At 38.7% G+C, this 15,438-nt stretch overlaps 1 protein-coding gene across 7 annotated transcripts in view; it reads right to left on the bottom strand.

The window, feature by feature from the left end:
• R3HCC1L (R3H domain and coiled-coil containing 1 like) overlaps nucleotides 1-15,438 on the bottom strand; it is a 225,134-nt gene that overhangs the window by 6,955 nt on the left and 202,741 nt on the right. For all 7 annotated transcript variants that reach the window (XM_007478666.3, XM_007478667.3, XM_007478670.3 and 4 more), the window contains 4 exons: nucleotides 13,528-13,703; nucleotides 5,051-5,121; nucleotides 3,853-3,948; nucleotides 3,312-3,452 (listed from right to left, as the gene is read on the bottom strand). In XM_007478666.3, coding sequence (XP_007478728.1) covers nucleotides 3,312-3,452; nucleotides 3,853-3,948; nucleotides 5,051-5,121; nucleotides 13,528-13,703 — 484 coding nt within the window. The remainder of the gene's footprint in view (nucleotides 1-3,311; nucleotides 3,453-3,852; nucleotides 3,949-5,050; nucleotides 5,122-13,527; nucleotides 13,704-15,438) is intronic.

Below are 15,438 nucleotides of genomic sequence, written 5' to 3' on the forward strand. Positions count from 1 at the left end.
ATGACTTTCTTATAGCTACCTACACACTTGAAAGCATAGACTAGACCAGAACACAGATTTTTGGACTGCTAACTCAGGGCTAATCCTATTCCTAAGTCTTTTTTCTTAAGGATTCTCTACTTCAATTAAGAAGAGAACTAAGGGGGGGAAAAAGTTAAACAACAAACAAAATATTTAAATTACACTTGAAAAATTTTCTGACAATGAAAGCTGTTAGTAAGTGAAAGGGGTTACTTAGGGACATTATGGAATTTCTTTCTCTGGAATCTTTCAAAACAGAATAGGTTATTTTCCGGGGAAGGTTTCAGTATGATATGGCCTCAAGGTCTCATCCAACCTGGCTTGATGATAGGATTTTTATGGTTTTGTATTTTTAACTTTAATCTGCAGGGCAGCAATGAAAAGAGAAACTACTCATCTACGATGCCTCAGGGAGGTATATATTTTCTTAACCCATGAATTGGGGGGAGGCCTCCTGATGGTGTTAGGATTTGATCAATGTTTTGAAAATATAAAGTGTCATAGCTGAAAAAAAGGTGATGGAAACAGGACTAAGTGGGTTTCCATTTCTTCTAGAGATTTCTCTCATCTTCAAAGAGAAGGTACATTTTATCCTGTTTTATGGTGAAACTAGCATTAATTCATTCAAAGAGATAACAGAATTCCAAATTCAGGTGTTGATAAGTGGAAATTTTAGGGCTCTGCAGAAATACAACAGTATTTACTGAATCTGGGACATGTCTTCACAGACAGAACTAGTGAAAGAAGAGATTTTGCTACAACATGCAAGCCTTCTCCATATATCCTGTTCACAGACACAAAGATTAGGATGATCTCTGGAAAAAAAGGAAGAATCTATAGACAGATCTTTAGATCATCAGTACCACAGACAGAAACTTGTCACAAAAAGACACTGCCCAAGATAATGACTTTTACATTTTCATTTATGTATTTATTTATTTATTTTTAAAAACTCCCTTACTTTCTGTCTTGGAATCAATACTATGTATTGGTTCTAAGGCAGAAGAGTAAGGGCTAGGCTCTGGGGGTTGTGACTTATCCAGGGTCACATAGCTAGGAAGTGTCTGAGGCCAGATTTAAACCCAGGACCTCCTGTCTCTAGGCCTGGCTCTCAATCCACTGAGCTACCTAGCTGCCCCCGATAATGGTCTTTTTAGAGGCAGCCAAGTGGCAAAGCAGACAGAACTCTGGGTACTGGAGTAAGGCATGAAGACCTGAGTTTAAATCTGCTCTGATACACTTACTCTAGCTGTGTGATTCTGGGCATCATGTAACCTTTATCTGCCTAAGTTTCTTCATCTATAAAATGGGGATAATAATAGCATCTACTTGCCAGGATTGCTGTGAAGATCAAATAAAATAATATTTATAAAGCATTTAGTATAGTGCCTGGCCCCTAATAAGTGTTTCCCTCCCTTCTAGCATGAATTAACCACTGTTCCAGCATCCATATCATTTATGCAGAAACTGTAGAGACAGGTACTGATTCAGCTATACTGCTAGAGTTGTCTGTCCTACAAAGAAAAAAAACAGATGATGTGAGGGCAGAGGGAGGGGAGGTTTTTATCTACAAAGGAAAACAACATAATACAGAGGGAAACACTCCTCTTATGAGTAAAGGGTTAATAGTCCAGAACATTTTTCACATAATGTATAGTCTTTAGTTACAGGCATCCTCAAAATCAATGGGAAACCTTTCTCCTGCCTCTTGTCTCCAAGAGGTCTTCAATGATGGAACATAGTGGAGAATTCCCAGCTCCTTCATTACAATCATTAAGGTTGCAAGAATACTTTGGGTTCAGCTTTGAAATTTCAGCACCTGCCATGACACAGTGTGTCACTGGGTATCTGGTCAGTGCAGCTAAGAGGTCACAAGCTGTCTGCTATCACCAGAGTGGAGGAAGTATTAATAGTGCCTTGTTAGACCAGTATAAACAAGGTATTCAAAACTTCAATTCATTTAATGGGAAAATGAAGTTACTTTCCGCTAAGTGGAATCCTCAAAATAAATTGCCTTCCCCAGATCATGGGAAATGAGAGTATCTAAACTTTAAATGTTGATTAAAAAGTACTTAGAAGCTAAATCAGAATCCTTAGTCTTTACACAGAAGTCTAATGCTGATAGAGGGGAAGAGATAGACTTTAACTTCAGCTCCCAACTGTGAGGAAAAAGAAAAAATCTATCTATGGACTAAAAACATTTCCCTGGAACTTTAGCTACTAGTAAATAATTAGAAGATAGACTCCAGATCAGGGCACACTGGAATATTCAGGGCTGTCTCAGATCAAGTAAGTAAGTAAACAAGCAAATAAATAAAGCAATCCAGAATCATTTGTATTGCTGGCACTTTCCTTCTTACGTGAGTATTGATAAGATTAGCTCTGTCTATTAACAGTGATGGCAAACTTATTGCCCAGGTGCCAAAGATGGCATTCAAAATGCTCTGTAGAAACACACATCCCACCCTTTCTTTTTTTTTAAACCCTTATCTTCCATCTTAGAATCAATACTAAGTATTGGTTCCAAGGTAAGGGCTAGGCAATGGGAATTAAATGATTTGCCCAGGAAGTGTATGAGGCCAGATCTGAACCAAGGACCTCCTGTCTCTAGGCCTGGCTCTCAATCCACTGAGCCAGTTGCCTCCTGAGTTCTTTACTAGAAAGGCAGAGGGACTTGGGGGGAACTACTCCCTTCCCCCTCTCCATCACACCTGACAACATTTTTGCACATATTTCCCTTCCCCCCCAGCCTAATAGGAGTGCTTCCTCCCTTCCCTGTGTGGGGTAATGAGGGCAGAGCAAACCTGGCACTTGGGGGGAGGGGCGACACCCAGTTTCTAAAAAAAGGGGTCTCCCTCACTGATCTATAATATAGAACACAGTGATGTCATGGATATGCTGAGCACAAGTCATGGCAAATTTCCTTTTGTGTTAGAGATGGCATTTCATCTGGACAAATACTTCACAATAAAGTCTTTGCTAAAGATTGGGCAAGACATTATTATGCTTTCAAAGAACCATAGATGTTATCTAGGTTGATACATATCTTATAAAAATATTGCAAGGAACATTTATTAGACTCTCTGGTTGGGTCTAAAACTGGCAAGCAGGTTTTAGAATGCCTTTCTCCCAGATATCAGCACCAGAACCAACTCATTACCCCCCAGAGCTTTTCCAGGGAAGTAAATGGCAAACTCAAACAGGCTGCTCGTCTTTCCTCAAGGCCTTTCAGTCTAATTCAGGAAAAGTTCTCAAAAAGAGCCAGGAAAGGACTCAATTCTTCAACTCACCACGGGCTTCCTGCAGTTTCTTGAGCTCTGCATCCCGCTCCGCTTTGGTCCGCTGACTGCGCACCCCAAGGGCACTGATCACCAGCCTTCGGGCCAGGGCAGCGGATGTCTCTGGACGTGCCTTGGCTGGCTGGAGAAACTCTAAGGAGGAAGCAAGGAGGGGAGGGAATGAAGGAGTAAGCAGCTCAGCCCTAAGTGATTTAACACAGTAATTAACATACCAAATAGACTAACAAGGGCTGCATCAGCAGTAATTAATACCAGTGTTAGATGAGCATCACAGGAAATTAACATCGTGAAGTACAATGTGGCTTCATCATGTGCAATAACACAACTTTATGCAGTGACTCCATTAGACAAAGTTGGCTTCAGCCAGCCTGATCTGGTGTCAGCAGAGGCCGGGGGTCAGGGGGTAAGGTGGGCCACGGGCCTGCAGAGCCCAAGATTGACCTCTTCCCTTACAAACAGACGAGGACGAGGGGACTGAGAGGGGGTCAGCCTCGTCGCTATGGGGATGGGCCATCAGGGGCTTTGGACTCACCTGCACAAGCCCTGGCTTTGGCTTTGGCTGCTCTTGTGGCCTGGGAGAGTGGCCGAATCTTCACCATCATGTGCTTACTGCTCAGGGCATCACGAGCTGGGGGGAAGTTTGAACAGTAACATGTAAGAATAGAACGAAATGAAGCAAAGGAAAATTTGAACCTAGTTCTCAGAAGGCACATCATTAAAAGGAAAAAAAAACAAGTTTAGAGGAAGCGCTAGAGACCAGCCAATCACTCACCTGTTCAACAAGCATTAATTCCTGTTATATGCCAGGAACTCCATTAGGCACTCAGGATATGAAACACCCTAGAGCCTGGCCTCAAGAGACTGGGGATGAAGGTCGAGGGAGTCCGATAGCTAAATATCTGTCTCCCTCGGCTCCTCTTGGGGCTGTGCACACGTACAAAGGCACAGGACCAGACAAGTAGAGCTATTACAAGCTTCTGACAGGGTCTTCTGGCAAAGAAGGCAGAACCATGAAATAAATAACTGGCCCTACAATTTAATTACTTCCGGTGCTTTTGGGGGGAGCGGGTGCTCAGCATTATGATTCCACTGTTGCTTATAGTTAATGAATAAAATCAAAAGCACCGCAGAAATTCCTCCTCTGAGTATCTATAATTAAATGTAGCACCTTCCACCAGATTCATAAATAATCCTTTGGGAGAAGTATTTCTCTTCCTGTATAACCACCCCATCTACAGATGAAAGTGCCAAGATATGACTTTAAAAAATCTGCAGTTGCCCCAGAGCTTCTACTGTCCAGAACTGATGGAGGAGGCCATATTACAGGAGGAAAAGGAGGGTAGAAAAGTAAGGGAATCAGAATTTGAGAGTTGGAAGGACCCAGCAGCAATCTGTTTCAACCTGTAGCCTAAAGAAATCCCTATCCAGCCCTTGCTTAGATACCACTAGGGAAGAGGAACTCACTACCTCTTGAACAACACTTTTAACTTCCAGATAGCGCTAATTGCTAGAAAGTTCCTCCTAACATCAAGTTGAAATGTGCCTTTTAGGCAATTTGCCCTCGAGGGTCAATGTGAACAAGTCTAATTTTCCCTCCTCATGATTGTTCTTCAGATACTTGAAGATAACTCTTGCCCCCCCCCCCCCAATCCTCTCTTCTCCAAGCTAAATAAGCCTACCTAGTTGCTTCTATTGAAAGAAGGAATGAAGAATGGATAAAAGGTAAATACCTGTGATTGGACTGGAGAACACTCCTAGAGCATGTGTGTCATCTACCCATTTAATATCAAATCCTTTCTTTCTGTAACACAAGAAAACACATGTTTTATTCCTTAAAATAAAATGCAGCTTTATTCATTTGAAAAACATTCCATTAAGTTCCTATAAAGTCTTATAAAGCATGTTACACTTAAACAAACAGAACCAATCTCAAACAAAGTCAAAAGTGGATAATGACACACAGAAAAAACCAGCTTGGAGAACAGAAGCTGCAGCTGAATTTTAAAAGCTATAATGTCATCATAGAGCACTACCCGGGAGTATTTTTATGTTCCCAAGTACTTTACAGACATCAACTAATTAATCCTCACAAGTCCCTAAGGAAGGAATGTATTAAAAACATTATTTGGAAGAAGCATTCTTGTGGGTAGGGGACAAAGGAGAGGTGGGAAGTACAGAGGAGGGGTAGAGGAGTAGTAGAAGGGATAAGGTGAACTGGGAAGGTTATTTGGATTTAATGCAAATGTAGGCTCAAGGGCATAGAGATTATATAGTAAGATGGAGTTCAGGGAAAAGGCAAAAAGCAAATAACGAAGAAGGGGTAGCCCAACTAAAAGATGTCGTATTTTTTCTTCTGGACTACTGAAGTAAGAATGGTGATGAAGTCAGAGAAACTTTGATAAAAAGAAATACAATAGGGGACAGCTGGGTAGCTCAGTGGATTGACAGCCAGGTCTAGAGATGGGAGGTCCTAGGTTCAAATCTGGCCTCAGACACTTCTTAGCTGTGTGACCCTGGGCAAGTCACTTGACCCCCATTGCCTAGCCCTTACCACTCTTCTGCCTTGGAACCAATACACAGTATTAATTCCAAGATGGAAGGTAAGGGTTTAAAAAAAAAAAGAAATACAATATAAAGTGGTTATCAGACCAGAAGAAAAGATAAAGCAGTGGCAGGTTGGCCATTTAGCAGAATCAAAAGGTTACCTACTTTGGAGCCAGGGAGAATCAATCAACAAGGTTAAGCACCTGCTATGGGCCAGGCACTGTCCTAGGCTTTTAAATATTTGCCTCTGCCTTCAAGAAGCTCACATTCTCTGAAGGGGAAAACTACATGTACATATAATCATTGTAGACAGAACATACACAAACAGCTGAAGGGATCAGGAATGATTTCATGGGGGAAGTGGTCTTGGGGCTAAGCCCTGAAGGAAGGAATGCTGAGTGGTGGGGGTGGAAAGATAATGTCCTTGAGACAAGAGAGACAACCAGTGCAAATGCATGGAGAGAGGAGATGGAGTACCTGGTGTGAAGGAAAGTAAGAAAGCCAGTTTGGTTGAATCAGTGTATATACAAGGAGTGAGGAGCTATGAAAGGTTTTCAATGCCTAAAGGAAGGAGGAAGGATGGGAAGAAGGAGGGAAGGCAGGCATTTATTAAGTATCTACAATGTGCTGGCATTGTGCTCAGTGCTCAGAAATATTTCCTTTGATCCTCACAACAACCTTGGTAAGGAGGTGCTATTATTATTCCCATTTTACAGTTGAGAAAACTGAAGCAGATAACGATTACAAGACTTGCCCAGGGTCACCCAGATAGTATCTGAGACCAAATTTTCATTCAGGTCTTCCTGACTCCAGGTCCTAAGCTCTACACACAGCACCACTTATTATATTTGGTCCTAGAGGTAACAGATAGCTACTGAAGTTTACTGAGTCACGAGATGCTTTTGTCATATCTGCATTTCAGGATGATCACTTTAGCAGTTGTGTGGAGAATGGACTGGAGTGAGCAAAAACTAGAGGAAAGATGATCAGTGAAAAGGCTGTTGCAACAGTTAGATAAGCCTATTAATAATTAGGTTATCATCACAATTAGGTGACAGGAGTCTGGACTAGGGTGATTGCTGGAGATTTGGGGATGGAGAGGAGGTGTTATGGAGATAGAAAGAACAAGATCTAGAACCATATTCTAGCCCCAGTTCTGCCACTAACTAGCTGTATGCCTTTGAATAAATCATTCTCTGGGGGACTTCCATTTTCTCATCTACTAAAGAAGGGACCAAGAAGTGGATGTTTCTTATAGTTCTTACAGCTCCAACTCTAGGATTCTCTAGTGAATTCAAATGTCTGAAGGTATAGTCCATTATGGCATCTGTGTAATTAGAATCTGTTATCCTAAAAACTACAATTCTCAGTTGTGAATTTCAAAACTACTCAACCCTATTCAGACCATTCTTTAGAAGATGGGATTTAGCTATTTCCTGATCAATAACAATAGAGATACTTGGAATAACAGAATCAGGTTTTGGAAACTACAATCTTCACCCTACTCAGGGTAACAAGATTAGGAAGGGCTGCAGCAAAAACTCAAGATTTAATTATTTGAGAATATGGCCTTCAACAGATATGTGCAAAAAGGACAGACCTCTGGGCGGTCCTAGGTCAAGCTAGAGCCACCAGTGGCACATGTGAGACACAGGAAGTGAGGTAGAGGACAGCTCAGGAGTTCTCGTGACTTCCTCTGAGGAGGGAGAGAGGTGGTTGAAGCCTGGTGCTTGGAGTTGGAGGAGCCCACAGACTGTTTTCTCCATTTTGATCACGTGAGTGATAGGGACTGATCTCTTTCTTTGCCTTGGCTATCCAGGGCCTTGGGCCCACTTTGGCTCAGCCTAAGCAGAGTGGATATTTAAGCCCTATTTCCTTCTCTCCTCTTTCCCTCTCTCTCTCTCCCTCTAATACTTGCTTTCTCCTGTTTGTAATTAAAACACCATAAAAAAGGTTGGCAACTGACTTGAGTTTTCATTTAGGAATTACATAGCTGAATTCCTTGGCGACCTTAAATTAATATTTATCAGTCTTTTAAAGTGATTTCCATATCACACAGTACCTTACTTACTGCCTGTCCTTATGAGTTGACGTAGACAGGATATAAATTGGGTATAGTTCCGTCTTTCTCGCTCTTTCCTTCCTGTCTCAATTTTGGTGGAGTGGAGATTTTTGAGTAAGTAGAAAAAACTTTGTCATATGGTTCTATTTTGTTAGATAATAAACTTTATAAAATATAATACTTGAAGTATTGGACATTAATTTAAATCTTACACATCTGGCCTCCTGCTTTCTCCAATAGATTATTATGTATTAACATTTTTTAAAGTACTTAAAAGAGTAAAGAAACAACAATCCAGGCACTGCTCACATTTTACTATCAGGATATCAAGCCAATAAAAGACTCCTTTGAGGAAAAATGAAATAAAAGGAAATTAAGGTGATTTAGCTTAATTAGAAGAATTTCCTTGCTGCAAAAATGATTAAACACTTCAACAAGTTCCTACAGAGATTGGAGAGGGTCTTTCTTTGGAAAGCTTCAGTAATATGATAGTTATCTATCCAAGAGGATTTGTGTGATGAAAAGATGAATTTTGTAACTTCTGAAAGGTTATTGTTGCTCTATTCTTAAATGTATATTTGAAAGTGACAGGAAGAGCCTACAGTCCTAAAAAACAAACAAAAAATATTTACACAATATAAATGTTTGGACAGTAGCTTTAACATATGGCATTCATTAACAACAGCATAACTTAGAAGATGATGATAATTTTGAGGGGAGAAAATAGAAGCTGTGGGGAGCAGGGATCAGGAAAGACTTCATATAGAAAGATCTGCTTAAGCTGAGTCTGGAAGGAAACTTGGGACTCTAAGAGAGTGTGGTGAGGAGGGGATGCATATTAATTGTTCGTGGGTAGGCTAAACTAATATAATAAAGACAATCCAACCTAAATTACTTATTCAGTACCATACCTATCAATCTACAAAAACTGCTGGGAAAATTGGAAAACAATATGGGAAAAATCAGGTCTAGATCAACATCTCACACCCTATACCAAGAGAAGTTCAAAATAGGCATACGATTTAAACATGAAGAATGACATTTTAAGTAAATTAGGGGAATGTAGAATGGTTTACCTATCAGATCTATGGAGAAGGGAAGAATTTATGACCAAACAGGAGATAGAGAATATTATAAGATGTAAAATGAATAATTTTTATTATATTGAATTAAAGTTTTTGTACAAACAAAATCAATGCAACCAAGATTAGAAAGGAAGCAACAAAATGGGGGGAAAACTTTATAACAAATTTCTCTCATAAAGGTTTCATTTCTCAAATTAGAAGGAACTAAGTCAAATTTATAAGAACCCAAGCCATTCTCCAATTGATAAACGATCAAAAGATATGAATAGGCAGTTTTCAGGTGAAGAAATCAAAGCTATCAATAATCATATGAAAAAATATTCTAAATCCCTCTTGATTAAGAAATGCAAAAAAAATAAAATAAAATAATTCTGAGGTGCTACCTATCAGATCGGCCAATATGACAGTAAAGGAAAATAGTAAATGTTGGAGGGAATGTGGCAAAATTGGGACACTAATGCATTGCTGGAGGAATTGTGAATTGATTTGACCATTCTGGAGGGAAATTTGGAATTGTGCCCAAAGGGCTATAAAAGAATGTATGCATAACTTTTGATCCAGCAATACCACTACTAGGTTTGTATCCCAAAGAGATTTTAAAAAATGGGAAAGGATCTATTTGTATAAAAATATTTGTAGCTCTTCTTTTTGTGAAGGCAAAGAATTGGAAACTAAACAGATTGCGGAATGGTTGAACAAAATGTGGTATATGATGGTGATGGAATACTATCGTGCTATAAGGAATGATGAACAGGATGATTTCTAAAAGAACTGGAAAGACTCACGTGATCTAATGCAAAGTGAAATGAGCAGAACCAGGATAACATTAACTGAAATACTGTGGAATGATGAAATGAGATAGACTTTGCTACTAATAGCAAAACAATGATCCAGGTCAATTTTGAGGAACTTATGAAAAAGAATGCTGTCCACATCTAGAGAAAGAACTGTGGGAGTATAAATACAGATTATAATATATGATTTATCACTTGACCATTTGGATATTTTGGGGTTTGGGTTTCATAAGATTGTTCACCTACAAAAATAAGTAATATGGAAATGTGTTTTTCTTGACAATACATGTATAACCCAGATTGAATTGCTTATAAACCGTGGGAGGTGGGGGACAGAAGAGGGGAGGGAGGCAACATGAATCATTTAACTTTAGAAAACTTATGTGGAAATGCGTTATTAAAATAAAAAATAAAATAAAGAAAGGAAAAAATAGTTTTTGTCTGCAAGGAGTTCACTGTCTAATGGAGGAGACAACACAGGAAAAGTATGGGGGGGGGGGGGGAGAATTTGGTATGTACCCAGTGGAAAAGTGATATGGTCTTACAGTTAGGGTAGAAAGTGACTTGAGGAGATATGAGTTACAGAGCTGAATACATCTTGTAGAAAGATGAATTTCTGTAGAACTTGAAATCTAGCTGGGTAGGAAATAATGATTCCTTGGGTACCCTCTTTAAATGGTGGTAGTTCTCCAACTTGGAGAAGAGAGAGAGAGAGGAGTTAATTTAAACTGCTCCGGCTCAGGCTGAGCCAGGAAGGAGTTAAAGGCCTTCAACTTCTCTTCTCCAACTTCTCTAAGTAGAGGGAGGGAGGGAGGGCCTATTGTACTTATAGATAGCTGGGATTATAAACATTAATCACTTAGGTGCCACAGGCCCCATCTCCCAATGTGGTTTCTCTCCATCTCTCTAAACATGGTGTGACAGCACACATTTTCTCTTACTATGGGAGGTCTAGTGTCATCAACAGATCTCTTCATCTGGATTGTGTGAAAAACTACTCCACTTAGACTGTACTTTAGGAGATTTGATTTAGCTACCTCCTGATTGTAACAATGGAAATACTTGGTCTAACAGAATCAGGAATGTCTTGTGAATTTTACATTGCTCCACCCTACTTTGTCTAAAAGGTCAGTAATGTCTGCACCCATACTCAAGGATAAAGTATCTAGGAGGATGGCCTTCAACATATATGTGCAGAAACAGCTGACAGATCCTGGGCTGTCCTAAGTCAAACTAAGCTACCATTAGTACAGATAAGTCGCAGGGAAGTGATGTAAAACTGTCTATATAGGGTGCATCATTTCCTCTCTTCGCTCTCTTTCCCCAGAGAGGTGGATCTGGCTGGTGACTTCCTGTGAGCAGGCCTGTGCACCACTTCGATCCTGGAACTCAGCCTGGAGGCGCTCACTCAGACAGCTTCCTTGAGACAGTCTCATGGTGAGTGATAAGACTGACTCCCTTTTCCCTTGGCACTCAGGGGAGGCCCCTTGGCCAAGGCCTTTAACTCCTGCCTGGCTCAGCCTGAGCCGGAGCAGTTTAAATTAACTCTTTCCTCTCTTTCTTCTCCTTAATTCCTTCTCTCTATATTAATTAAAATCACCATAATCTCCAGCTGAATTGGGTATTTTATTATTTGGGATATCCCAGGGCGACCAATAATTAAATATATTTTAGGTCACAATGCTAAAATTATCCATACAATTGTAAATAGGATTCTGACATTGGCTTGTGACTGTGAATGTTCCTTAGCGTTCTGTAGGATGGTACTATTTCAGAATATAACAAATCTTTTTTTAAAGATAAATCTCAAATCTACTATAGAGTTCCATTAAGAAAACATTTCTCTTTGCTTGATGTTTCAATCATTTATTTACTCAATTCTAAACAGTTATTTTGATCCTCTTTGTCCTTGAATAATTTTGCTTCAGGGTTATTTACTTCATTTTATCTAGGAAAACTTTAATCCCTCTAATAAGGCAAGTGGACTTCAAGCCTTTCACCTTCTTCTTTAGTAGACTAAATGTGTTAGATGTAGCCAGTGATCACCTCAGGCAGAAAAACATACCATAGCTTCTCCATATAATACTAAAAAGTTTCTTCTGTATCAATATTTCCTTGTCTCTAAATTGAGTATTTTACAACACTCCCATCCTTCAACTAAACACCTAGTTAGCCTGCAAACACACTCTTACTGAAAGTTCCTTATTTACTATTTGCCAGGGCTCCTAAGAAAGTTCATGTCTCTCCTCTCCTGGCAGCTAACCTACTAGTAGTATTGGTAATTAGTTTTGAGCAAGATGTTCCCCTCTCCTTTACAGAAGATATACATATTACTAATGGAATCTATATAGTCAGAATAACACCTTTGATAGAGTAGTGAGTAGTATCAGCAAATATCCCACAACATTCTAATACATGGCCTGTATCAGTTGATGCAGCACTTAATCATATCTTGCTTTCTGTCTGTATGCTTCATCTTCCTGAAAATACTATAGACACCTTGTAGGCTAGATCTATGTCATAATACTGGTTTTGAACCTTCCATAGAACAGAGAATGATAAGTTACGGTATTCGATAAATACTTACCAAATGAAAGGCAGAGAAAGTGAGGAAAACATGAGTTTGGGAAAAAATGACAAGAGAACAGTAAGGTGTTCAATAAATATTTCTTAATTGATTGGATAAGAAATATTCAGCACTTTAATATTAAAGTTAAGAATTGTGAATATATAGCAATCATAAGAACTGATAATGAAAGTGAATAATTGGCAAGTTACAGGCAGATGAGTAAGCAATAGAAAGTTCTGAGCAATAAAACAGAAATAATTCAAGGACTCAAAGAAATGATTCTTAAGGAAATATGATTAAATATAAATAGGTAATGAAGCATAGAGATCCTTTTGGATTTGTGAGAAAAAAAGAAAAAGATTCCTTACTACATAAGATATTCAGAAAAAGATTTAACAATAGAGAATATTCTGTGGGAATATTAGTCCTCGCTAGACAGAGGCCCATACAACTACAGTAATCCCCCCCCACCCCCATACTAACCTTTACAGAATTTAACAGAAAGTAGTCAGGAACAATGCAGTCAAGTTGAAGGTAGTTAGTTTAAAGAGATTTGGGAGTAAATGGTAAACTCAAGGTCAAGAATGAAGAAGGTTTCCAGCTATTGTAATTCAGTCTAAGCAAAGTATTGGACAGTAGCATAATTATATCTAAGGGGGGGGGGGGGGGTTGGAAGAGGAAGGGGCAGGGGAGCAAACATTTTAGAAGCATTCAGAAGAATTTAAGGAAAACTTAGGGGAGCTCAAGTCCAGACATATAATGAGATCAAAAGACATGCTAAATGAAACAGGTTGGACTCCTTTAAGAAGAGCTCAGACAAAATAGCAAGACCAATTGTCAACCATTCCACCATTCAAAGGAGTAAATGTAAAGAAAGCAAATCAAGGGCAACAGATCTTTGAGCGAGAAATTATCTGATTCATGGGATGTCTGTAAAGACTAATCATTATCTTAAGTAGCTTGGAAGAGTTTAAAAGTCACTATTGTGGCGTTATTTTTTATGACAATATTGGTAAAAAAAATTCTAGACTGTGGATTAACTATGTAAGAATTGAAGCTACAGTAATTCTTAGGAAAAGTGAGGACAGAAGGCTTTCCACAGAGTTTTTCACTCAAACCTCCTTACCACCCCCAACCATGTGAGAACACTCACTGATAGCTGCAGAAGACACGCAGGAGGTCTTCAGTGCGAAATTCCTGAGGAAAGTCATAGATTTCAATAACATGAGGAAGTTCACAATCGCTGATGTCAATTTCAGGAGGTTCATAGTTGAAATAATCAAATCTAGGTTCCTGGAGACTCGTTCTGTTTTTCAAACTCCCCGATAACTAGGGAAGAAGAGGAAGCACATCAGTGACTAAGTCATTAAGTCAAAACATTGTAAATTCCTGTCCTATAGGAATATCCTCTCTGGTCATATAACCCCTGCTCCCTACCTCTAGCTTTTTTGCTATTAAAACAATACATGTTGAGGATGATGGGAATAAGGCTTTTTATAAAACAGTATGAACTATTAATGAATTTCCAGGGAGAACAGATAGGACTAAATGCTGAAGTTTCATCTCTGTGACCACATGTGAGGAAATAAAGACTGATTAACATGGCGAGTTAAAAGTGGTATGTTTTAGGGCATGAACTATGGATCCCAGCTCAGGAGATGGATTAATGGCACTTTGTTATTTTTATACTTATTGATCAGGTTCATTGTGTAGTAAGAATGCTTTTTCAATTTAAAATGAAAAAAAAAATCTATTCATTATCTGTTGACCAAGTTAAGAAGGCTGAGGAAGAATATGACAAACTTTCCTTGAAACAGAATTTTCTCTCAAATAAATGATATAAAGTGTATACTTAGGGCCACCAACTTTAACGATACTTAAAGGAATTATCTTGACCAAATGGAAGTGATGAACCTATAAAAGGCTAGTGAAGGAAATCATAATACAAATGTAAATTTCTATACCCTATATAAGTCAATTGAAAAGATTGATTCTTGGTCTAGTCAAATGTTGAAATGGAATCAATACAAAATTCTTTCCATTAGGAGATTTACCTTTAATAGGCCTGTGTTAGCAAATGCTTATTCATTAGATTGACACCAGTTTGGTGAAATCAAATATCCAAATCTCATGAATGGGGATGTACAAAGCAGGAGTAAAACTAGTACAATGACTACCATGTTTCTGGTTTTTCATTGGCAGAATGTACTGATTACCCATGGATACCTCACCCTGACATAGTGGCATGCAGGGTATTCCTCAGAAGCTCCATCATGTTTGCTTCTACCCTTCACCACATTCCTAAATATGTATTCTTTTACAGTCCAAGCCAAGAATAGTAAATAAAAGTGGAGAAACACATTGGGAAGTGACACATCATGTCCTCCTGATGAAGAAGAGAAGGTGATTTAAAAGTATGGAATATATAGTTGAAAAAAAGATTCATTATATACCTTTAATTCTATATTTAAAGTGAAAATATATCAGCATTTAAAGTGAAACATCAACAACAGAATTGAGCAAACTAACCAAAAAGGTAGACATCCAAAAGTTCCAAGTTCTAGCATCAACACTATGATGTACTGTTGATTTGTGTACAATTCTCTATGAAGGCAGGGTGAATCCTGAACAGCATTTTGATGATCATCTATCGACATGACAACCTTGTAAAGTATCTTGGAAATTAAGTACTCCAACTTAATAATATGTATTAGTTTTGAAGAGAAATCATATCTGGTGATTCATGTAAGAACAAATGATGCTGCTACAAGAAAACTTTGAAAGTATTGTGGGGAATTATGACTTCCTAGGCAAGAAACTTAAGACTTTAGGGACACAAAAAACTGCTGATTTAAGGTCAAGGCTTCAGAAGAGAAAGGCAAGACTTGGGAAGTAAACAACTTATTAAGATGGAGATTAAGAGCAGGATTTAGATTCCTGGACAATAGCTTCAAATAAAGGAATGATAGACTCTTGGTCAAGGAGGTTGACAAATACATATTTATTGTATTCTGGCAAATATGATCAGAAGGTTTTAACTGAAAAAGGAAAAGTAGAAGAAAAT

The sequence above is a fragment of the Monodelphis domestica genome, chromosome 1, assembly GCF_027887165.1.
Source record: "Monodelphis domestica isolate mMonDom1 chromosome 1, mMonDom1.pri, whole genome shotgun sequence".
Classification (NCBI taxonomy): domain Eukaryota; kingdom Metazoa; phylum Chordata; class Mammalia; order Didelphimorphia; family Didelphidae; genus Monodelphis; species Monodelphis domestica.